Source organism: Heliangelus exortis, chromosome 15 (genome assembly GCF_036169615.1).
Source record: "Heliangelus exortis chromosome 15, bHelExo1.hap1, whole genome shotgun sequence".
Classification (NCBI taxonomy): Eukaryota; Metazoa; Chordata; class Aves; order Apodiformes; family Trochilidae; genus Heliangelus; species Heliangelus exortis.
Genome location: NC_092436.1, coordinates 7,948,264 through 7,972,597, shown reverse-complemented (window position 1 = coordinate 7,972,597; position 24,334 = coordinate 7,948,264). Strand labels below are relative to the sequence as shown.

At 47.3% G+C, this 24,334-nt stretch overlaps 1 protein-coding gene and 1 long non-coding RNA gene across 2 annotated transcripts in view; one reads left to right on the top strand and one right to left on the bottom strand.

Moving 5' to 3' along the window:
* LOC139802846 (uncharacterized) overlaps nucleotides 1-24,334 on the top strand; it is a 60,152-nt gene that overhangs the window by 15,123 nt on the left and 20,695 nt on the right. The window lies entirely within an intron of this gene.
* Nucleotides 1,541-6,647, bottom strand: SPINK1 (serine peptidase inhibitor Kazal type 1). The gene is made up of 4 exons (XM_071758865.1): nucleotides 6,504-6,647; nucleotides 5,022-5,062; nucleotides 4,344-4,456; nucleotides 1,541-1,693 (listed from the first exon to the last, which is right to left on the bottom strand). The coding sequence occupies exons 1-4, from the start codon at nucleotides 6,556-6,558 to the stop codon at nucleotides 1,618-1,620; spliced, it is 285 nt and encodes a 94-aa protein (XP_071614966.1). The 5' UTR covers nucleotides 6,559-6,647; the 3' UTR covers nucleotides 1,541-1,617.

Genomic DNA, 24,334 nt, shown 5'->3' with positions numbered 1-24,334 from the left:
CATACTTCCAGGATCCCTGGAAGTTGTGCGGTGATGTCGAGGCAATTTACCAGTCTGAAGCCTATTTGGGGCTACCACCTTTACTACATTAATTTTATATACAGGCAAAGTGAGTCGTTTTTCATCTCTCCCTCGACCGCAGACAGGCTTGTTGGCAGATCTGGGAAGAGGATCCTGTGCTGCCCCTCCTCCCAGCTGCATCCGGTTGCATTTGAAATTTCAAGCGAGCGCTGGAGCTTTCTCTCATGTGATCAGGCTTTTTTTTTCTCTCTCTCTCTCTTTTTTTCTTTTTTTCTTTTTTTTTTTTTTTTTTTTTTTTTTTTTTTTTTTTTTTCCTCTCCTTTCTCCTCGTGTTTCAGCCGCTTCTTCAAGGAACATAGAGCACTCATACCCAAAGCTAAGAACAAAGCATTTGGTTTGCTGTTTGCTTAAAATATGAATAGCAATTTACCCAAGGGCTATAATCCGTGGTGAAACCCAAGATGCTTCAAACCCCAGCCCCGACCGCTCTGCCCCAGGCTGTTTTGTGATGAGTCCTTACAGTCCTTTGGCACAAGGAGCGAGTGCCCAGCTCTGTGGGGAGCAGCCGGCAGGGCCGTGCCGGTGCCGGGCAGACCCCGTCCCTCCAGCACAGGACCCGCAGGGAGCCCCGTGTCCTTGCAGCCCGATGCATGAGGTCCCGGCTTCTGTGTCCCCGGGGTTAGAGGTACTGGAACGTGGCAAGGCTGAGCGCCTCGGCTACCCCATCTCAGTCGCTCTCGGTCTCATTGCAAGGCCAGGAAGAACAGAACCGGTGTCCGGTTGCCCGCCCGCGGAAGGTCCGAGCTCCGCTGCCCCGTCCGGGCTCCGCCGCCTCCGCCAGCTGCGGGCACCGGCTCCGGCGGAGCAACAGCGGCCTCCAGTGCCGAAACCTCCTCCCTTTCTCCATCCAGGACCCGCACTCAGCGTCCCGCCGCCTCTTTCCTCCCTCCTGGCCGGAGCCCTGAGGCCCGGGCCCGGGGTGATAGCAACAAAGCTCATCACGGCCACTAGAGGAAAAAAACCCACCTTTTTCCTGGAAAAATGGAGCCTGCTTGGTTTTCCGAAACACTGGGTAGCTGTGAGCTGCAGCGCAACTCTGAGGCTTGGTGGCTTTCTGTGCACTTTGTGATGGGACACTGGTGTATGGACAAGGCTGGGGAGAGAGGTCTGCATGGACGTGACTTACTGGACTTTTCCTTCTGATAAGGGCTCTGGAATAAGGGCTTTGGCGCCCTGTATTTAAAAAAGTATATTTGCAAATCATGAGAATGCCAAAATCTTGTATTGCTTGGAAATTAAGTAAAATAACATTATTGATACAGAAAAGAGCTTTATGGCAGAGCTTGGCTCTCTCCTTGGGCATGTCTTGTCCTTGTCCCTGGGGCTCTGTCAGTAATTTGCTTACAGCTGTTTATGGATGTTACAAAAAAACCCCCAAATGATATTTTTCAGGAAGGTGTTTTAAATGTCAGGGAGATGAGTCTGCTGTGTATTTAAGAAATCTCCGTGCAAGATATGGTAATGCTTTCATTTTATTAGGAGTTTATTTAGGTGGGGGACATCTTTGTGCTGTCTTCTCCAGAATGGTTGCACCTTTCAATCTCTAGCAGAGTTGGAGCATGGCTTTTGGCACATTCCCCTGTTCTTTATGCGCACATTAGTGTTTCTTCGACTGGAAAAGAAGATGAAAACATTAGAGGATTCCTTCAGATCCCTGAAACAGAAGAGCCTGGCTCATGGGAGAAGGAAAAGAAAGGAAAGGAAAGGAAAGGAAAGGAAAGGAAAGGAAAGGAAAGGAAAGGAAAGGAAGCTTGAATCATAATTTAAGTGTTATTCACAGTAGGTAAGGCCACATATTCTTGACAGAAAGTTGAAGGTTACCATGGGCATGTGTTAAATAATTCCAACAAGCTCAAAAGTTGGTGCTTCCTGACACTTCCTGGTAGAATAATTTGCTTCTAAGCTGTAGGACAGTACTAAGACACTTCTAATGTCTCTCTGGCTGCAGAAAGATTATGACTTTGTTTTGTGGGTTTTTACAGACAAATGTCTGCCATTGTGCATTGTTTGGGTTTAGCCCTGCTCCCAGCCTCCCCTCCTCATTGCATCTGCAGCAAAAGCAAGGAAAATATTACAAAGGCACCTGCAAAAAGTATTATTTTTGCCCAGTAGTGAACCTAATTACTCAGAATAATCACATTTTCATATGGAATAATGATGTTCTTCTCTTGGAAAGACAAACTAATTTCTCAGGTGCATGAGAAAGGCTGGTAAAATGATTATCAAGTTGTTTTGTGGTTTGCAAAATCCATTTTGCATGCTGGTCACAGTGAAGTGACCAAAGGCGACAAGTGAGACACAGCTGCCTCAGGGATCCACCAGATGCTCTTACAGTAGTTATTCCCAGACTCCAGCAAGCCTCCAGCTCCTGTCAGACACAAAACTTGCACACACAGAACTGCAAATGACACTTTATCCTGCCTCTCGGCTACCAGACTTTTCCCCAGTGGACTAAAACTTTATAGATGAGGACACTCCATTTATCTGTCCCCTGAGATGCTTGGCACCAGACAGCTTCAAAGTCCTGGTGCCTGGTCTGGATGACCCTGACTGGGAGGTTAAATGCCTGTTGTTCCTAACCCCAAAATGTATTCTATTGGCAATGTGACAGGGGACCTCCAAGGCTCAGGGTTTGACCCTCAGGATCAGCATATTTCCAGTTGCAGCTGTTGAGAGCTTACAGGAGCAGGAATTTGAAGCAGCCCAGGGATGTAGTGCCTGTCAATGCAAGGCAGGTGCCACCACCACTGTCCCATCAATCTCTTCCTCCCCTGACTCCTGGCTGGCTCTGGTTATGCTACTGGCTCAGTTCTTTTCTTTTTTGAACCCCAAACTTCCCTTCTTGTGACCACAAGGTCCTCCATCCCCTCCAGAGTTGTGCTCTGCACCAGGAGGGATGTAGCATCCTCAATGCCACTTTGCTCCCTGCATAGCTGGTTTTGAAGCCTTCCCCTCTCTCTTTGCCCTGCTCTTGGTTCATGGCCAAAGCCCTAATGATGTTGTGTCTGATGAACCTCCCACCTCCATCTGCTGTGCTATACAGCTGACAGCTGGTGCTGGGCTGCTGGCTTCCAGCATGGCCATTACCACCATGCCCATATCTTGCTGGGTCATTAGCTGTGGTGCCTTCATTCAGAAGATCCCACTCAACATGCACCTTCCTCAGCCTTAAAATGTAAACCCAGCATTTGAGCAGGGCAGGAGCAAAATATGGGGCAGCAGCCTGGTTTATTAAAGGGAAGCTGGGAAAGCAGGCCATTAGTTAGGCTCTTTTTCCTGGTGATTTAGACTTTGTTTCTTGCTACTCTAGAGTTAGCTGGGAGACAGTGTTCCTAAAAGCAGATTTTGGCTCCATTAGCCCTTTTATCCAGGGATAGAAAAGCTGGAATGTGAGCTTCTGTTAGAGATGTCTCTGCTGATGTCAGATGTATCCGTGAGCCTGATCACCCAAAATCTCTTCCTCCACCAGGTAAAGTCAAGGGTGACGTTCCCTTAGCCCCACAGACTGGGGCATCTGGCTGCAGATAAGATTCAGGCTTCCTGACAGAGAATTAAGAACCACCTAATAGCATTGAGTTGGAAGGAATTCCTTCACTTGTCTGACACAGAGCACCTGCAATGAATAAATATACTCAAAATTACTGAGGGCCCAAGCCAGATAAAATGAATCATGTCTTGCCAGAGATGTTGCTAGCATTTGGACTTGGCCTTTTTCTATGACAGTGCAATCTAGCACTAGCACAGATTGAATATAAAAGCTCATTCTTAAAAAAACCCAGAGCAAATTGTATCTTTTTATACGCAGACAGAAAGCAGAACTCATCTATAAATTGCTGGGTGAATAACCACAGTTTTTCCTCAGCTACCACACATCTGAAGTCACCTAGAAAAATATTTTTCTCCCTACATGCTAGATCTGGGCAGAATTTGAGGATTTTGCTATTTATTTGAGTTCCTGGACACAGTCAGAGCAATTGCTGCAGCTTGGCAGCTGCAGGTGTGGGGATACTTTGGCCATGAGGTCCCTGCTTGTGGGCAGCTCATGTGCAGTGTCAGACCTATTTTTGCATCTGGAGTCCACGTGCTCTGAGAAGCAGGTGCAGCATCTGCACAGGAGGACACATTCATACCAGATGTGTTGGGCTTGCTGCCCATGCTCCTCCCAGCTGCATGCAAACATCTTTCTTTCTAGGAAATCCCAGACATATGTAGGAGCTCTCATGTGTGTAATACTTAGATTTGCAGGAGGTCTGGATACTCACAGGTTATGAAAGCACAACAGACATTCGTTGCCATAGAGGTGGTGGTCAGTGCCACAGATGGGGTCAAAGATCTTCGTACAGCCTTTGCTTAGGTCATAATTGTCACAAGCTGCCTGGGGACACAAAAGGGTAATGCTGAAAAAGTCAGACATGCTTTCAAATTACCAAAGGAGTTTTGCATTTACTAGGAGATGCAAATTTTGGATATCTTGATAACCCGTCCCATCTTGCTCAGAGCTCTCTGGGACTGGCTGTCACCACACTGTCCTTTAGCCAGCTGAACACCCCCTGGCACTCCTGCATACCCGTGGGAGGGACAATATTGAGTAATGCTCCATGGACAATGCCTGATCATGTTTTTCCCAGTTCTTATTTTTATGCCATGATGATACTTGCCCTCACACTTGAATTTGGTGGGTAACAGTAATGTTCAGCTCTTTATTAGAAGTTTTTCTCCTGAGCATGGGGAATTGCAGTGGGAAACCAGTATCATCACTGGGATTTTGCTGTGGCACAGCAGATAGAAAGAAGTTCCCAGCACGGGAGTCTTTGGGCTGCCACCTCAGCAGCTCACTGTGCTTCACCGATTTAGCAATTCAGGCTCCCCAGTGCATGGCTCAGTGCTGTCTCACCAAAGATGGGCACCCTCTTTTGCTACACGAAAATAGAAGCCTTCACCTCTGTTCCTTTGTCAGCATCTCCATCCGTCACGGTGTTTCCTACAGAGAAAGTAGAGAGAGAGAGATGAGACACCTTAGCACCCATCCCTTAGGCTGGTTTCAAGGGGGATCTACTAATGATGCTTTAGCCAAAGGACCATATGTCTTCAAGACACCTTTATCCCAAACAATTTCTTCCCTTGGATCTCCCTGATTTTACAGCCAAGACCTGTCTGCTGCATCTGTGTCTTCCCCCTGACAGAAACACTGTGATGGTGTAAGGCCTGCCAAGGCCAGATGCACATCTAGTGCCATCAGCCAGGGGGGAAAATGCCTTTCATTATCCCTTATCATATGTTCTTGGGAAACTGAGAAACTCCTGCTGCTGGTGCACTGTGGCTGGAATAAATCCAAGGTGATTTTTCTGGTATCAGTGGGTTTGAACCACAAGGAAGCAGAGCAAAAGACAAGTTGCTGAAGGTCTCTACTAGAAGGAGAAAGCAGTGTACCTTGAGCTGGTGGGAGCAAGCCATGAGTTTGGTGGGCTTCTCCATGGAGAAGCTGGCCCTGAACTGACAGCTTGGATCACATGAGTGGAACATGCTGTGGGTGTATTTTGAAAAACAACCTGAATTTGTTCTGCAAAAGGCAGTGCTAAAAAGACCTTGGGCTGCTTATAGATCCCAAAGTCATCTACATGGATGATTTAAGGTACACCTACATTAACAACCAGTGTGGCCCAATAACAGTGAGTCTGTGCAGTGAAATGGCTTGATGCTGAGAATCTGTTAGCTACACTGTTTAGTTTCAGAGATTTTGCTTTGGACTAGCAGCCCAGAACTGTAGCTCATGTCATGCTCAGCTCATCTGAAATGAATCCAAATTTTGTGCTCAGACAGTTCTGCAATGGCAGCTGCCATACAGTGAATAGGATGATGGAGGACTTGTTTGAGAAGCACCCTCCTGTTCTGAATGAATGCACAAATGCAGAAATCCCTGGTGAGCAGGACCTGAAGAGCAGCGACAGTTCTCATCTCTCTTCACCATATGGGGTTTTGAAAACACAGTCGGCTTAAACATTGACTTTGGTTCCAAGAGCTGCATTTTCCCTCACATAGATGCATTTCCTGTCCTTTTGGGTTTGCTTTTTTTAAAACCAGAATAGCACCCACAAGTTCTAAAGGAACTGCGGTGTCCTAGAAATCACCAGCTCCAGGTCGAATCACAGCCCTGAAGGGAGGGTGTCAGGCCAGCAGGTCTGTTCATTTCTAGGAGCAGGTGTCCAGCACCTTTTTAAGGCCTTTGCTTTAGTGTTGCTTTCAGACCACTGGTTTAATGCACAATGGCCATTGCAGCACTGTGGGGATCACTCTCTTTCCCTGCCCAGGGTCAGAGCAAAGTCTCAGCACCAGCTGTCCTGTTCCCAGAGTTGCCTTCCCACCAGTCAGACCCAGGAGCAAGGAGAGGAAATGGCTCCTCCTAAGCGGAATGTTGCACTCACCTTGGTAGCAGCAGAGTGCCAGAGAGAGGAGCAGGAAGACACCAGTTGCCTTCATGACCAAGGTGATGCTTTACTGAGGACACCAAGGAGAGAATGGGACACTTCTCAGGCTTTCAGAGATCCCACCTCAGGCAGTTTATGCTGGGACCTTTATACCTTTCCCCATCTCTGGCACCACCCTCCAGGGGCTGCTCCACCCCACAGTCTTGTGATGACAACATTCAAAGTACAGAGAGAGCACCAGGTGGCAAATGGCTCATTGGTGTGCACAAGGACAAAAGCTTCTCCAAAGCCAATGGAGGTAACGACCCTTATCGCCAGCAAGGACTGGGTCCAAATCTCAGGTGTGGGAGACAGCCTTGGGTCTGTACTGCAAGCCCAGAAAAAATGACTTTGTACAAGAAGCAGACTGGAGAAATGAGGAGGGTGGCAAAGGAAATAGATGTGTTAGCACGAATGGTGTGGCTTTGATTAATGACCTTGCTACGGCCACTTTCAGGACTCTGGGTGAAGATGGCTTTGGTCCACACATACCTTTCCTGGTGTGATCTGCAGAGCAGAGCTGGGGTGTCACAGGTCCCCTTCTCCCCTCAGACAGACAGAGATAGCAGCATAAGCTGCTACCAGAGAGCAGAGAGCTTGGATGTGCCCTGAGCTCGCTTGTGGCTGCACATTCAGTGATGTTATTTTGACTGCACATATCTCTGATCGCAGGCAGGCAGCTGAAATGAGCTCATGGGGTCAGATGCTGCTCCCTTCCTCTCCTCCTGCCTGCAGTTTAGAGTAACCTCTGGGGACCCCCTTCGTTTACTCCACCAATGGTGCATTGCGGAGAGTCGATCAGTCCCTTGGGTATTAGAAGGATTAATTAATGTTTCTAAAGTACTTTGATATCTCAGCCATAAATCACTGGAGAAGTGCAAAGCAAATTATTACTAATGGGGGCTTATGACTCAAAGACAGATTTTTAATTAGCTGAACAGGAAAAAAGTCAATGCCAAGAGCAATTCAAGGAGCTGTTTGTGAGATGGAAATCTCAGCTCAGTCAGCAGCTGCTCCACTGTCCAAGAGAGATCTTAGCCTGAGCGTGGTTCTGGAGGACATTTTTCATTGCCAGAAATATTCCTTGTGTGTTTGCTTTGGTGGCGATGGAGATTTCCACAGCTCTTGCCTGGGCTTCCCTCTGCTCTCCCTGGGGTGATCTGAAACATGAGGCTGAAAGAACTGCTCTTATTAACTCAGAGAGTAAAGCTGGCTTTGGGTATGACCTGCTCATCAGCTGTGAACAGCTGGGCTGGGTGTTGATGGGCTTCTGTGAGCAAGCAGCAGTTCTGGGACAAGGATTCACACAGTGTTATTGCCCTCTGAGAAGAAAGGGAGGGATATTCATTTTTTATAGCTGAAAGAGGTTCATCTTGATCCAACACTGTCCCCTGTTGCTTTTCCAGCACAGCTGCCAGGTTTACAGGTGAGTTAAGCCAATAGATGCTTTGGTCTCTCTTCCCAAAGCTGGAAGGGGATTTACCAAGGGCATTTACAGTTATCCACCAGAGTAGCTGGGGAAAAGATTTGCCTCTTCAATATATAACACATGGAAATAGGGCAGTGCTGAAAAGAGTTTCTATGATTGTTTGGGATGTGCCCACTCCTGGTAAAACACATTTGCACATTTTCAGTTTAGAGATTGTTGCTGTAGCCAGGAAATGTGATAGTTTTGATTGTCCAGAAACAGAAACCTCTTTCCTCAGATTCCTTGGAAACATCCAGGCACATTTCCAAACTTGAGTTTGATGAGTAAATCCTCAGGGTTTACCAGAGCTGCTCTGCAGATGGAAACTATTTTGGCTCCTGGGACATTTCAATTGTGTGTAACACCGTGGTTTTCTCCTTTCCTTCCTCCACAAGTCAGAGGCATCAAAGCATAGGCATGCTGCTGGCCTCTCCCTGCCTTCTGGACACTTCTCTCTTCACCCTCTCATTGCTTAGGCTCCTGATAGATTAGTACTGACTTAATTTTATGTTTGCAACCCCTCCCAGAGCTGTATGAGATTAAGCACTTGACTGTGGAAGTAGGTTGAAGAAACTCCAGATTATGCAATACAATGGACTGAACTTAATTATTCCACGGTGAATTGAGCCAAACTAACTGCTTCAAGGGTAGCTGCCTCTGCCAAAAGAAGACTCCAACATGGGCTGTTAATGCTGCTGCAGCTGAGCAGCAGTCACACAAGGTTTCTGATGCAGCTTTTCTGTTAGCAGTTGCCCTTCCTTTCCAAGAGCCTCTTCTGACATCTGTGTGTTTATGAGATACCTTCTAAATGTGTGATTTTAGGGCTCCTCTCGCCTGATTGACATCTCTTCTACATCCCTCAGGAAATCAAACAGACATGCTTGGGGTTTACTTGACTGAGGAGGAATGAAAAAGAGCTGCAAACTACTTTTGCGCTGGGTGCTCCTGGTAGAAGGAGCAGGGAGATGTCTTCAGCAGTGTGGGCTTTCTCAGGATGTGTCACCTTGTCAGAGCAGTGTGTTCCTCCAAACACATCAGCTGAAGGAGTAGAGAAAAATGAGTCAGGCAGCTCAGCCAGCCGTGCTGTGTGAGTTGCTAAGCCTGGGGAAATAGAGAGGCCAGGCAAGCTCCAAAGCAGGAGCTCATGTGGGATGGCTTTCCCTTGGTCACTGTGTTGGGGTATGGCCACCACATATGGCATGTGACAGAGGTCCTCTGCAAATGCTGGATTCTGTTTTCTCTGGGCTTTTGGAAGGCTCTTGGGAGGGAAATTGATGCCATGCAAGGAATGTGTGGACCAGGGCAAGGAATGTGAGGAGCAAACTGAACCAGCAGGTCTGCATCTAGGTGGGTTAGCAGGAAGAGGTGCTTTTCATCCTGCTAGATGAATGTCTGAACCATCTTTTAGCCAAATCTGAGCACTTACAAGTTACATTTTTTTTTTTTAATAGTGAAGTGTTGCAAAGGTACATAACATTGAGTTGAACTTGAGTGAAAAATTTTGGAATTCACCTACTTCCTTGTGGTAGTCCATCCATGACAATCTGGAGGAACAGTTGTACCAGGGCTGGAATTTGGGTTTTGTGAAGACCTGATGTACAGAGAAAAGCCACCAGTGCCCTGGGGAAATTGTGATAGGGTCACCAGTCAAAAGCACTCAGAGATCACAAACCAGATCCAGATGGTCATGAATCACAGCTTATAAGGTACTAATGGTTCTTAAAGCTCTTCAAAATAATGGGATTTACCAACAGGCTAGGTTGGGGTGGTTCACATTTTCCAGCCTTCTTCTGAGCCCAGAAAAGAGAATGAGCTAAAAAAAAGCAGAGCTCCTCTTCCAGCCCTGGCACCCAGGAACTGGGGTGGTAGCAGGGAGAGGCTGTGACACAGCATGGGCTCATGTAGAAGCTCATCTGCTAGGGCAAGCGGGTGGGGGGTGACCCCTTGGCCCTGTGCCAACGTTGTCCCAACTCCTGCCACCAAGGAGTGCCTTTGTGATCAAGATCCCTGTGCTCATGGCATCCTTCCTTCAGATACATGAAGGGATGGCATCTTCTGGGGACCTTCAGGACGGTCCTTAGTACTTGGGACGGTCAGGTGGGAGTTTGCTGCTGTCCTAAGATGGGTGTGACGAGTGGAGGTTGGAGAAAAGCTGATGTAAAGAGAAGCCCAGCAGTACCAACAGACAGTTCCCAATATGCTCAAAGCCCTCTCGGGTCCAAAGAGCTGCTTTTGTTAGATTTAAAGGCTAAAAATCCCTAAACACCTATTACTCAGTGGATTTTGCAGGCATGGAGCTTGCAGGTGGACCTAGGACCTTGCCTCTGGTTTCCAGGATGTGTTTGAAAGCAGACAGTGCAGACAATGCAGCAGAACGAGCCCCATGCAGTGTGTACCCCTGGAGGGAGGGAGGAGAATATCTGTACGTGCAGGAGCCCATGGAGAGATCTGCAAGTCACCAGGAGGAAGTTGGATGATGCAGCTGGGTCCATGCAGGCATGGGAGACAGACCAGGCTATTTTGCAACCAGCAAGGTGAGGGCTGGCTGCTGTGCAGTGATGGGCTGCTCTTGTATGCAGGGCATGCAGCTAAAACACTGAATTTTCCTGCAAAGCAGAAGCAACCATAATTTGGTCCACAGTGAATTTTGTCTTGGATTACTTCCCATTATGGCTGAGAAAGCTGTTTTGTTGCTCTGTGTGCATGGAAGCTCTGGAACACTGACAGTTTAGGCAAAAGGATCCTGTGAGTAGCTGCTGTGAAAACATCACTTATTTTCTCTGGCTGTAGGAGACTCTGCAGCCCAGGGCAGGGTATGAATTTGTTTTCTCTTCTGTCCTGGAAATTTTGCCCTGGGCCTCTGGTTTCTGGAGAGGGGGCTGAACACAGCTGCAGGGGAAAATTAACAAATGATCATTTTTGCTTTTACTAAAGCTTCTGCTTGTTAACCTTCAGCAAGGGCAGTGTGTCCATGAGAGTGACCTTTGGAAATCTGTAGGCATCAGCAGTTTCCCCTGAGGGTGGGTATTACTGACAACAGTGTCTGAAGACAAAAACATTGCATACATCATAGCTCGTTGGATTGTTCAGAAGAGGCTGTGCCTAAATGCCAATCAAATGCTTCCTGAGGAGGATGAATGTGCTGGGGACAGGCGATGTGTTTGCAAGGATAACTGCCTGAAGTTGGCTGGGGTGCAATTGCACTTCTCCCTGCTGTGGGGGTAATTTCCCAGTGCAGCTCCTGGCCCCTTTGCCTGCACCCTCCAAATACTGCAGTGACACCAGACCCCACAGACTCAGTTCATGGAAGCTCCCACTCATCTGCTGTGGCTTACTAGGTGCTGGCACATAGCCAGTACGAACACCTCTGGGCTATGCTCAACTCCATCATCAGCATCAGTGGTCTTGGGGTTTTGTCCCTTGCAGATGGGACAGCTGCTGCCACCATCCAACTGGGAGCAGTCCTGGGTCAGGAACAGTGCAGGGGGGGGTGGTGGCTTTTTGCAAAATTTCCCTGATCACTTGTCTTTCTCTCAGCTTCCATGTTGGATCTCCATGGGATGCAGAGCCAGTGGTAGCATGTGGGGCTGGCCACCCAGGAGCTAAAAAACAGAGCTCTGCTATTCTTGCTTTTGCTGGTGTTATTGGAGAAAAAACATCATTTTCCCACTCCTACAGAAAATGTCAAAAGCAAATTCCTTCATAAAATTGCTTCTTCATTAAATCCTATCTGCCTCCACCTCCACATCTGACTGCCCCTGCGGCTGCCAGAGAGATCCAGGGCAGAGCCATTAAGTACTGTGGCTGATAATTGGGCAAACACGTTTTTCAATCTCCTCCAGCAAGGCATTTCCCCTTTCTCTGAACAAGCAGCACCTCCATTCCAATCTCTCCTTCACACTGCTGAGCAGCTGGGAAGGAGATGGGATGAACCATCCTTTCAGGGTCACAGACTCCAGGGGAATGATCTGATCTAACCTGACCTTCTGTATCTATGTGAAAATTGACAAGGAGAGTTGGGTGAAGTCCAAGTGAAATCTGGATGCATTAACCTGGCTGCAGAGCTGGTCTGAGAAGATGAACTGACCAGGTCTGAAGATAGAGAACATGGAGCCAGAACCCTCCTGAAGCTGCACAGCAAGAGATTTGGAGACAGTAGAAACAAGTGGCAGGAAGGGTTGTCTCAACTTGATAGTAGAAAAAAACATTCACCATGAGGGTGGCCAAACACCATTGCTGGACCAAAAAGTCTGTGGAGTATCCATTTTTGCAGGGGTTCACATCACAGTATTTTCTGCAGAAGCTTTCAAAAACCAGCAGACTAGCAACAGCCTGTCCCCTCTGTGGTCCTGAACTAATCTGATGTCCATAGGACTAGGAGCTTTTTTTAGTGGAGGTCTAAAATGCAGACTATTTTCACATTTTTAATTGCTTGAAAGTATTTTGTCAAGTTTTTGTAATACTTTACATTGCTTTGTAAGCCAGTTGATAAAAAAATAATTAAAAAAATTGCTAATGACTTTCACCACAGCCCTGGAAATATCTGGCATTTCTAGCTACTGCTGTGAGTTCCATTGGCAGCACTAATGGCTATTGATACACAGCTTGCTCTATGGCTCAGACCTCAGAAAAACACTATTGTACTTCTGATTTCAATCAACTATGAGGCTAAAGGAGGCTGAAACTCTTATGTCCACCTCACTGTAACATTTCAGACAATTAGAGGAGACGAGGTTTTTTCAGCAGAGAGCTCTCAGCCTGCTTAACTTCAGGGGAAAAGCTGGCTATTAAAAAATGCAGAAAGGTGTGGAAAGGAGGGGTAAAGTAATGCAAACTATGAAACAAATCTGTCATTTCTGACAACATTTCTTCTACCCATTAGCTATGGAGAGATTTTAAAATGAGAGCACACGTTTTCACGGACTGACAGAAATTAGATTTTGGGAGGAAAAAGGAAATAGTATTTGACATGGGCTAGAGCTTTTGATAATATTTTTCTTGCTGGATTCTGATCCTGAACATACTGAAAAGGGGAGAGAAAAGCTTGGCAGAGACTGGAAACACCAAGCCTGTTTCCAGAGATGGCTTTTCCTTGAAGCCATGCTGCCACAAGGCACTGTGAGACTCACGTCAGTTCAGAAGTTCATCCATAAATTTGCACTATATTCATGGTGAGGTCTTATCCTGCCAGCATCTATTGGTACCTCTGGTTGCTTTAGCCAAAATGAATGTGCACTTACTGTTGTGTTAATTGTTCCTACCTGCTCTCTGGTGTGGAAAAGCAATGCTCCCTGACCTCATCTATGCGTCAGCATGCAGCACACCTCTCTGAGTAAAATTCTCCTAAAGCTGATAAATGATGGTTAAACACTGCTGATAAACTTTAGCTAACTGCTATTGACCCTTGGGTTGGGCTAAGATTAGATAAGGCCCAATTAACTCTTACTCCTTTCCCTAATAACTGCTTAGGCTCAAAGACAGAGACTGACAGTTTAAGGCAGCTAAAATAGGGGCATTGTGATGCTTTAAAGCTTAGCTGATGGCCTGATATTTATTGTCCCTTAAAAAAAACATGCTTTCTGTTGAGTGCCAGGAGCTGCTCTCAGGAGCCAGGTATGAAGTATCAGTGGAAAAATGCTGGGGTATAAGAGCATCAGCATCTGCAGCCCTGCCATGTAAGGTGACACTGTGGGCATTGTTGGCAGCTCTGTGTGCTTCTGACTTTGGTCAATGGCTTTGATTTAAGAGGAATTTTGTCTGATTTAGGGAGCCCTTGAGCATTTTCATTCAATCAAGGGTTTCCTTTTGGTTTCTGTAGATAGTCAGCTCCCTATGTGCCTTGGTGAACTTTGTACTTGAATCCCTTTCCTAAAAAATGTGACATTATTTTTTATGTGTTGTATGTTTTTGGCCTGGTTGTGAAAGCAAGATACTTTGCAGTGAAAGCATCAGAAATCCCCATCAGGGATATGGGGAGCAGTCCTTTTGCTCTGGTAATGGAGATGAAACAATCCACTGCTGGACCTCCTTTCCCAAGGAGCTGTTAACTTCATCTTTTTCCTTACATATGAGGAAGTAGCTGCCAAAGCCCATGACTGCTTCCTTCAGTATGTTTTTCTTTCTTATCCTTATTCATCTCTGCCAAAATCCTCTTTTCTTCATTCTTTCCCATTTTCTGAGATTCTGGAGCTCCTGGCTCGTAGTTTCAGTCCCCACTTATCAAGAAACTTGGTTTTTCTGTTAAAAACCAGCTGAGGTTCCCATGTTATGCTGTGGTTTCTGCAGGAAATACTCAGAGATATTGCATATTCACTTTTTTCCTCTGTGTTTTTTGGAAGAAGAAATCCAGTCTGTTTCCAATCTCCAGGCAGTGCCTGGGCTTGAGGCAGCTCTCCTCCAGTGGTGAGATGCTTGCTAGGAGCCAGCAGAGACAGGTTTGCTGGAGGCAGGTGTTGGTGCTGATCACACTGTCCTGCTTATATCTCTGAGCTTTGTGTTTTTGCTGTTCTTCTGATAGGGCTTTGCTGCAGAGCTGTGCAGTGCCCATAGGTTGCATTTTTCCTGAGCATCCACCAGTGTTATATGTGAGGTGTTCAGACACTACTGCAAGGGCCTGGGAGCCTGGGGTGCAGCTGCCCCACAGGGTACAGGAGCGAGGGTACCCCCAGTGCCTCTGTCCCTGAGCCCCACTGTCTGTGCTGCTGAAATCACTGTGTCAGGCTCTTGCCCAGCTGGGGTCTCAGACCAAAGACATCTCTCTGGTCATCTCTATCGAAGTGTAGATATGGATCAGGCACAGATGTAGCTGCCAGAAAGTCCCTTTTACTCCAGGAACTATAGTTCCATCTGCTGGGACTGTCACATCCCTGTTGCTTCATTTTTCCATTTTTCCCTGTCTGGCATTCCTGTCCTTTCACTGGGTCTGACATTTTGTGGTTAGAAGCAACCTTTCTCATTGGATCCAGGCTCTGCCATTCCCAGGATCCTATAAATTCAGCTTTCAGCTACACAGAGCCCTGAGATTTTTGTGGAACAAGGATGCCTAAATGATCATTAAAGTCTCTATATTAACACTCAGTTCTGGCCAGAAGTGTAAGTCATAAATAAGTAATATGATGTCCAGCTTTGCATTTGTGATGCAGTATTACTGTAAACAAGAACTAGTATTATAAGACTTACAAAGTCAGCAGTGGACTGAAGAGGTAAAGAACTTGGAGGAGGTCTCTGGGTCACTTTTGAGGTCAGGGTGCTGGGCTAGATGACCTTGTCCTTTCAAGGATACTGCTTTTACTCTCATTATATTAACATTTAAATTAGGGATTAAAACATTGATGCCACCTGAGAGCTTTACTGCCTGTATTTTATTGGGATGTAGGTCTTGCTGTCATTGAAGCTTCAGCATTGCCCGTGCACTTGAACCTGAGGAGCATGCAGCCCCAACCCCAGCATCATCCCTGAGCTTGTGCCAGCTGTCTCAGCATCTCCCTGTCATTGTCCCCATTCCTGTGTGCTGGGACTGCAAGAAGACCTCTACTTTTTCTTTAGCCCATTCTCTCTCCTGGGCTCAGAAGAAGGCTAGAAAATGCGAACCACCCCAAACGAGCCTGTTGGTAAATGCCATTATTTTGAAGAGCCTTAAGAACTGTTTGCAGCTTCTAAGCTGTGATTCATGACCATCTGGATCTGGTTTATGATCTTTGAATGCTTTTGACTGGTGACTCTATTGCAATTTCCCCAGGGCACTGGTGGAGCATGCTGCTTCTTGCCTCTCTCCGGACTTCAAAACATTCAAGTCCTTGACAAGAGTAAATCCCAGCCTTCTTCTGAGGTCTCAGGCAGCTTTTTGCTGTACAGATCCTACCGTGGCTGGGGATGAATAGTGGCACAGCATGGAGAGGACACCAATGGCCCAGCACGAGACTTGGCAGCCTCCAACTCCAGCCAAACTATACGGAGCCCTGTGCCTGGCCCAGGAGGAAATTTTCAGCCAGAAATCCCTAGGTCTTTCTTGGGGATGATGTATATGAATTCAGCACTTCTTGGACCGGTGGTTAAAAAGAGGGGCATCTGCTCAGGGTGCAGGTCACGTTTCCACTCCTTACACAAGGATTTTAAATAAAAAATTTTGTGCCTTCCCCATTGCCACTGCAGAAGAAGAACAGCTGCTAAATGCTGTTAATGTTAAAAGCCCTCAATTAGGAAGAGCACTAAGGGATGACACAGGAAGTCAGAAAGCTACTCTGTAGCTAAAATAATTAGTGTGAGGTGCTGTGATAATGGAAGAAAAATTGCCAGAGTGACACTGCCTTCCTGCCTGCAAGGACTGACCCTGCAGTGGGAAGGGTCGGGGACAGGAGCAGGAGCCTCACGGTCATGGTCCTCTTTGCAGAGCCTCCCCACACACTGGGTTTCAGCTTTTGTAAGCAATTCCCATGGCCCAGAAATTCAGCCTCACTTCCAAACGCTCTGCCCTTTTCCCACATGTGCTGTGAGATGGGGATGTTTTTTTGTTTGTTTGTTTGTTGGTTTTGATTTTTTTTTTTTGGGGGGGGGTGGTGGTTTGTTTTTTTTTTACACAGACCTGCCTCAAGATGCTTTATTCAGTCTATAATGGGTGTTCAGAGGAGGCTGAGCTCTTTCCATGTTCAGAATGGGGCTGAAACAGGAATGGGCTGGAAGGGAATCAGCTCCATCTGGGCCAAATTCTGATCAAAGAGAAAAAGGGGGAGGGGGAGGAGGAGGCTTCCAGAAAGACAACCAATTTTTTTCCTTGAAAATAAAAAACTCCTGGCATCACCTGCTGCTTATCTTGCTGCAGTGACATGCAGTGTCTTTCCAGGCCTAAAGACCACAACCCTGGTACCAATATAGGGGCTTAATTGCTATTAATCAGGTTAATTGAATTTGGTTCTCCTGTGCCCCTTTGAACTCTGATTGAAGGGGAAAAATTGAAAAGAAAAAACCTGGGAAACAAGCTCCGCTGACCCAAAGCTTGTGACCCCTGATATTACAAATATGTGCTCTCCTGTGTTGGGAGGGAACTTGGTTGGGGCAGGCAGCAGTGGGATTGTGGTGTCAAGTGCCTCGGGTGCTCCAGTGGGAAGAAGTGGATCCTGCTGTAATTGGGCTTTGAGGGATCTGCAGACTGAATGTGAGTTATTAAATTAAGTTGAATTTCAGGTAATGGTGAGCCTTAGAGTAGCAGGGGACTAAGTAGGGATGGCTGTGCTTTTGTAAGGCTTTATTTGAAAGCTGCTGGCTGAGCTGTGATAATATTTTTGGTTTCAAAGACACATGTTTGGGGGGGATGGGCAGCAAAGGTGATTTTTTTTTTAAGTTTTATTAGCTGGTTCCCCTCCAGGGTGAACCCTTCTCAAGATGGCTTAGAGGAACAAGCTCCACCATCAGGCATTTGTCTGCATCTGCCTTTGCTTATGGGCAGGCAGGTTTTTGGTGTGTGTCAGGTTTATGAGAAGCCTTGCAGGCTTTTTGTGTCAGTGGTATTTCTGTTAGAAAAGGATCTTGAGAATGGGCTTTGTGGGTGCTGAAATCTCTATAGCATTTGGGGTTTTTTTTCCTTGGGCATATCCAGAGCCTGGCTCCAATCTCTGGCTGAATATCAGATGTTTGGTAACAGTGGAAAGGTCTAGATGCTGTCTTTCTGATTTCTGGGATGAGACCTGCATATTAATTAAATTATTGGGCATCCCTTCCACAGAGTCAGGGCAGTGAAATGCTGCTGTGCCATGTGTGAACTGACCACAAATATATAAGGTAGTGATTGGTTTTTTTTGAGAAAGTTCCTTGGTTCTTAGCTCTTTCCCAGTACATTTTTCTGAGTTGCTGATCATCACCAGGCTGCAGAAGAGGCAGTCAGGTGTGTTTGGGGGAGTGCTGCCAAAGAACAGCAGGGAAAGATCTTGTAGTGAAGTTCATGTAAGCCTAAATCAGAGATCTGAGGTGAGTCAGAGGTTTAATTTAATTAGCTCTAAAATTAGAGTGTCTCTGAGGGGAAGGCAGGGCAGGAGGAGGGAAGATTTGGGGGTGAGCTTTGTAAGTGAGAATGGAAGACTACAGTCTGGTGCTGTTTACACAGACTGATAGCAGTGTCCTATGGCCATTAACATATTTAATAAGCATGTTTATGCACAAATTAGTGTGCACAGCTCAGTATTGCTATTCATTGTATAACTTCTGCTAGTCAATTAATTTCTGGTTTTGCTTCCATATGAGAACGATGCTCTGTTGTCTTTTGTCTCTTCTCTCTTTGCAGTTTCTATGGAAAGGAATGTTGCTTTTTAACATGTGCATATTATCTAGTACCTGGCACAATGGCACCAGGGCTTGTAGTGACTGCTGCAGAGTAAATAATCAGTGATAATGGTAGTTATACCAAGGCTATTTCTGGAGATTTTTCCCTTTAGCTTCAATTTTTTTTGTAGACTGGTTTAAGTATCTTTCCTAGTGAATTCTTTGGCATCTCCTTCACTGCTCAAAGATGACAAAGGTTAATGAGATGTTGGTCAAGGAATGAAGATGTGACCTCAGGATTTTCATGGCCAGTTAGTTGAAAAACAAATTTGGTCTTGACAGTTGACTAGGAAATGGATTTCTTGGGGATGGGGATTCCATCTTCCAACCTCTTTTAATTAAAATAAGTGCAAGTTTAAGGTTTGTAAGTTTGAGAATACGATAAAGAATGTACCCATTTATTAGGAAACTTCTTGTAGTGAGTGTCAAGGACCTTCCCACTTTTTGAGGGCCCCAGAGTCCTGCTGAGCTTGGTGATTTTGCTCCATGTTTTAATTCTGATTTGGGCAATGCTGCAAATGCTGCCTGGAGGAGTTCATAGGGGTTTTGTTAGGATGCTGCATCACTATGGGGTCAGGATAAACCCCACAACCATTATCTAAGGCATTTTGGGTCAGTGGATGTGCAGCACATTTGCAGTATCCAAATGCACATCTAATTTTGAGGTATGAATAGTGTGGGGTAGCCTACCTGCTCATTCCCAAGGGGTTTCTAAGGAGCTTGGGCTAGTGAGAGGTTCAGGAATGGAATATGTGATGATGATGCTCCATCCATATTCTTGGTAATATTCAAGAAAAAGGCTTTCAGTTGGGGAGTAAGATAAAAGCAGACCTGGAAGCTGTTCCTTGCTGTATCTCAGAACAGGTACCTGTCTCTTCCTCCTTGCCTTGGAGAACAGTCTTGGCAGGTGGTGTTAAATCCTGTGCTACAGTGATGGTCACACCAGAAGTGAGTCACCCAGCATCTCACTGTCTGTCCTACACAGCCACATGGAAAGGGGGAATGGCCCAGCAACACTTTGCAGAATTACCACTGCTCTTGGGGCCTGACAAGCCTGAGAGATAAAACTGATGACCTGGGAGGGTGCACTGCAGCCTCGGAGGTCGGGCTGGGCCGGTGACAGGGTGTCAGCAGGTGGCAGTGTCTGCTGCGAGCCGACCCGGTGCTCTTGCACCTCGGGGTGCTCCAGGGAGAGTGGGACTGCGGGTGCCACAGCTCTGCCTCCCCACAGGGACCCATTTCCTACTGTGCTGTGGGTGCAGATACAACACCCTCTGTGTAGGGGAGCAGATCTGGCTTTCTAAGGTACTGCTGAGACAAAAGGCTGAGCTATAAATTTAAAGCACTTTATTTGTACTGTTTTAAGCAGATACTCGAAGTGATTCTTGATGCTAAGAAAATCCTTCCCTTGGGATGGTATTGTATCTGTGAGGCTCCTACCCTCGCTGTCTCTAATGACTGCAGTTAGAGAATTGCATTTCATCTGCCTGAAATTCTCCTGCTGCTTCAGTGAGATGCTGGACTGACTCCAGCTCCTTCCAGTATTGATGTTTCAGAGTGTTGCATAAAGGCTTTGGGATTCCTACATCTTCATGGGGGTTAGTGAGCAATTTGGGATCTTAGGTAATGAATAATTATCAGCGGTTAGCACTGAGCCACAGCCAGTGGAAATGATGAAAAATGAACCAGTGCTTCCTTGTAAACCCAGCAATGAGGGCTTCTCCCTGCCGTCAGAGCAGTGGTGGAGGAGCAGGAGTCCTGCTCTGGGTCAGCGATGCTGCAAAAGCAGAGAGGCTTTCACTGGCATACTCTGAGGAACCCTGGTGATGGAAATTGCTGCTGAAGTGAAAGGGAGCCAGAAGTAGCCTCTCAGCCCTACTGAGACAGTTGGGCTGTTCCAGGGTGTCATGGGATGAGTGGGAGAATTCCTCTGGCTCAGGTGGTCCCTTCTCCTGAGCAAGTAGCTTCATCCATGAAAGGGTTATTAAATGCAGCCATCACTGATGGCAGGGTCTGGTTAAAACCACTCCTTGTGCACCCCACTTTATCTTTCAGCAGCCCCATGTCTCTGGGGGCTGTTAGGGATGAGGGTGATTCCCTCCTTTTGAGCACACCTGGATGCCCTTGCATGGGAGCTCTGCCCACCTGGGTGAGGGGGGAGTACAGCCCATGTCTTGAACAAATCAATAGTAACTTCAGGTGGCAAAATACACTTTTGGCTGGTTATGCCTTGGAGGTACATGATGGACCTGGTGAAGGTGGGTGCAGTGCTGCTTGCTGGCAGTGTTTGAGCAAGTCCTGACATGTAAAAGGCAGCTGAGAGGGAGCATCACTCTTGGTGACGTGTGTCCCATTCTGAGTGAGCTGCCGTCCCACTGGTGTGACACAAGCTGACTTCCTCCAGTTTCCCAGTTGAAGAACAGCTTCCTGCCCTTATTAATGCCTCAGAGGATTGTGAGGCTCCCTAAACCAAGCCCTGCCTGAGCTGGAGGAAATAAGTGTGATTTCAAGTGCAGAATGAGCTGGGATATTCTGGCCCAGCTTTTAGCAAAAGCTCAGTGCTCCCAGTAGCTCGTGTTGCATTTTGGCTGTGTGTGTAGCTTCAGTCAAATCAAAGTTTGTTCCCATACTCTGGTGCCACCCTCACTGGCCTCTGCTTTTTATTGCAAGATATAGGAGTTTTTATGGGCCTGTTAAAAACACTTATTGTGTGTGCACGCTGGCCTTCCAGCTGGTCCATGTTGTGTGTTGGTGGTCTGCTCTCTCTGTTGCCTCAGATAATTTACCTTCCAGGTCATTGGCTGATGGTGAACAGAAAGTACTTGGGAAGCCAATTAATATGGGGCATGGATAAAAACAAAGGTGCTTGGTGACAGCTCTGCTTAGGTGGCTGTGAGTACTGCTGCAGGTTTCCTATTGTTCCAGGTGTACCGTGTACATTGCTCTGCAAGTGCAGTCAGCTGGGAGGCAGCTGGAGATGGCCTTGGGAGAGACACTTAACTCTCTCCCTCTCACTGATGGGGAAATGGATAAAAATAAAGATGCTCGACTCCCTCAGAGGGTGGTGAGAGGATTAACTGGTTAATGTTTGTAAAGTGCTTTGAAGTTGAAATAGGGCAGATGAGTGCTAACCTGGATTGCAAAAGCTAGATGTGTCAAGTGGAGGCAACGACTGGGCTGAGGAGGCATTGTTGAGCCTTAAACCCTCTGTTCTTCAGATGTCAGGTGCCTCATGGGTTGACCTGTGCTCACAGGCAGTCAAACACGGGGATTAGAAAGAATGGCAATTGCGACACCGAGACCTTACCCTCCCCATGCAGTCCTGGGCCATCCTGCACCCCTGCTCACAGGGATAGGCTGTGCTGCTGCAGCCTCGGTAGCAAGATGTGGGCCAGCTCTTGCTGTAGGGGTGGCAGCATTGCATCCTCCTTGGGACAGAGCTGGGTTGGCAAGGAGGTCCAGCACATTTTGTGAGGAGTAGAATCTTGTTCCGGGTTCAGCGTAGGGAAAACCAGAGCTAGAGCAGGGTTGAGCAATGTGGGCTCCCTCCCGGGGAGGAGCGTGAGAACTAGTGCACCCAAAGCAAGAATGTGTTTGGTGACCTGTGTATAAGCCACAGCAGATGGGGGTGGTGGTACTGGAGCTGTGTTTAGCATGGGTGTGTGTCCACCCACTGGTGGTTGCTCAACAGTCTGAAGAAGGAGGAGACAATGTTTGCTTGGCCGCTCACAGTGCTGGGCACCTGCTGGGGGTGAGCCCAGTGGAGACCCTCAACTGCAAAGGGATGTCCTGTCCCCAGGGAAAGAAGAGCTGCCATGGGGTAGCCATGGGGCAGAGCTCTCCTGAGGTCTATGTACCAGCCCTCTGCATGCCACGTATTGTGCTGCATTCTCCATCCACACAGTGGAAGAACAGGGGGTAAAAAAAAATTTCCCTCTTCCTGAAGTACTGGACAGGGCAAGACTTCGTCACTGCTCCTCATCCTGCAGGACAAAAGCCAGCAGGTGAGCTGGCTGGCACACCCAGTGCTGTTCTGAATGAGATCAGACTTGAAACTTTCCTTCTGGAAGGACAGAGCACATGGAGGTGGCTCACTATTTATCTACCTCTTGTGGACCCTGTGGTTCCAGCATGGAGTTGCTGGAATATTGCTGGATGTAGGGCCATGCAAATCTGGCTTCTTTGATCCCATTTCTCCACTGCTCATGGTCCCTGGCAAGCAGATCACCTTTGGAGTCCTGGTTTTGTCCCTCTCTTGATGCAGGGAGACCTAGAGAGGGTGTTGGCATCTGGATGAGAAAGGCTTGGGTAGCAAGCGTGGAGGCAGACTGGGGCAGTGAGCTGGGTGAGCTTGGCTTCAAACCAGCAGCACGAGCTGACAGCTGGATGGTTTGGTCACTTGTGTACATCCACACTAATTTCAGCAACAGCAGAAATGTTTGTGTTGGACTCTCTTGGTCAAAGTACATTGGATCTCCCTTCCCCGTGGAAATGGCTTTCCATGATCTAGGGCCAGCAGGTGGTACTGGGATGGGTAAACTTAACCTCCAATGGGCATTTGGAAGAAAGCAAGGGAAGAGCAGACCTAGAGTCACCTGGTCCTGTGGTAGTCCAGAGCTGAGCTGCAGCCCTGCAGTAGTTGGCAGTATCTGGGCAGCCAGACCCTCTTGGAGTAGGCTGGGTGTTGGCAAGCAGATCAAGAGATTTGAGTGGGAGAAGATAAGTAACCTCCTAGGGAGGAGCAGCAGCCTGTCCAGGAAGGCTGAAGTGGCAAGGTGGTGTCTGGAGGAGGGTGCAGGTATCTTTCCCTTTCATTGGCTTCTGCTGCAAAGGTGGGACTATGAGCCAAGAGATGTCACTGCAGTCCTTGCAGGGAGCCTGCTGTGGTCCCCCTCCTGCCTTGCAAAGCAGGTGGGATCAATCTGCTGGCATCAGCTCCCTGGCACAGGTTGTGGTGGTTACCTGTGACTGCTCTGTACCACTGCTTTCCCCTGGGAAGGATTGAACTGCTGCTGCTGCCTCTCATCCAAGTGCCTCTAAGTGAGGAAGAGCCTGGGGACCTGATTTACAAGGGTCAAACAGATGTAAATTGCTTTTTTATAAAGATTTCTGCTCCACTTCCCCCCATCCCGAATGCTGTAGCAGCCCCTGAGGAGGTTTCTTGCTTCAGTTACTGCACCCTGCTGAGGACTCAGCCCACACAGCCACTTTTGGGCTCTCCAAGATTTCTTTAAGAAAGAAGCCAAATGTTTGTTTTATGGACACCCTCATAACCCATATGGGTTTTCCAAGGAACAGCCAAAGGCAAGGGGGAGGGGGGAACTGTAAGGAACTCTTCATCTGGGTTGACTCATGGTTGTTGCTTCAGATGGGTTTATTATTCATCATGTACCCATTACTGCCTTGGGCCTGCTTAGCTTCAGCTCAAGAAAGATGGGCAGGTCTTTTTTTGTTTTTTTTTTTTTACTTAAACCACATCACTGCAGTGCTGCTGAGCACTTCTTTGCTGTTGCCATAAGTGTCTTCACTCCAAAACTCTGGGGTGAGGCAGGAGACAGTGAACTTCTTTCTCCCTTTCTGTAGAAAAGGGTTTTGTTCCTGGACCACCCTACACCACCGAGCCAGAGGAGTCCTTCATCACAGCAGGAAAACTGTAGTGCCAGGCTAAATGGCATGCAAATATGGTGGTCTCATTTGTGGTCTTTAACTACTGCTGCAAGCAAAGGGTAGGAGGAGGAGGAGGAGGTTAAAGTTTTGCCTGTGAGCCTTCTTGTCCTGAGCACCCGTTAGATGGAGAAAACTAATCTTGTTTGAAAATTGTATGTTTCCCATGGATGACAGCTCTGCTTTCCAGTGCTGTTGTCTTCTGTGAATACATCTGCTCACCTGGGTGGGCACTGCCTCTTCCCTCTGTAGCTTAGAGAGCCATCTTCTCAGGAGGCCTGGGGTGCCAGTGACAGGAATGCTGGTGCCTTTAGGGTAGCTCCACTATGCTTACTTAGAGAACATC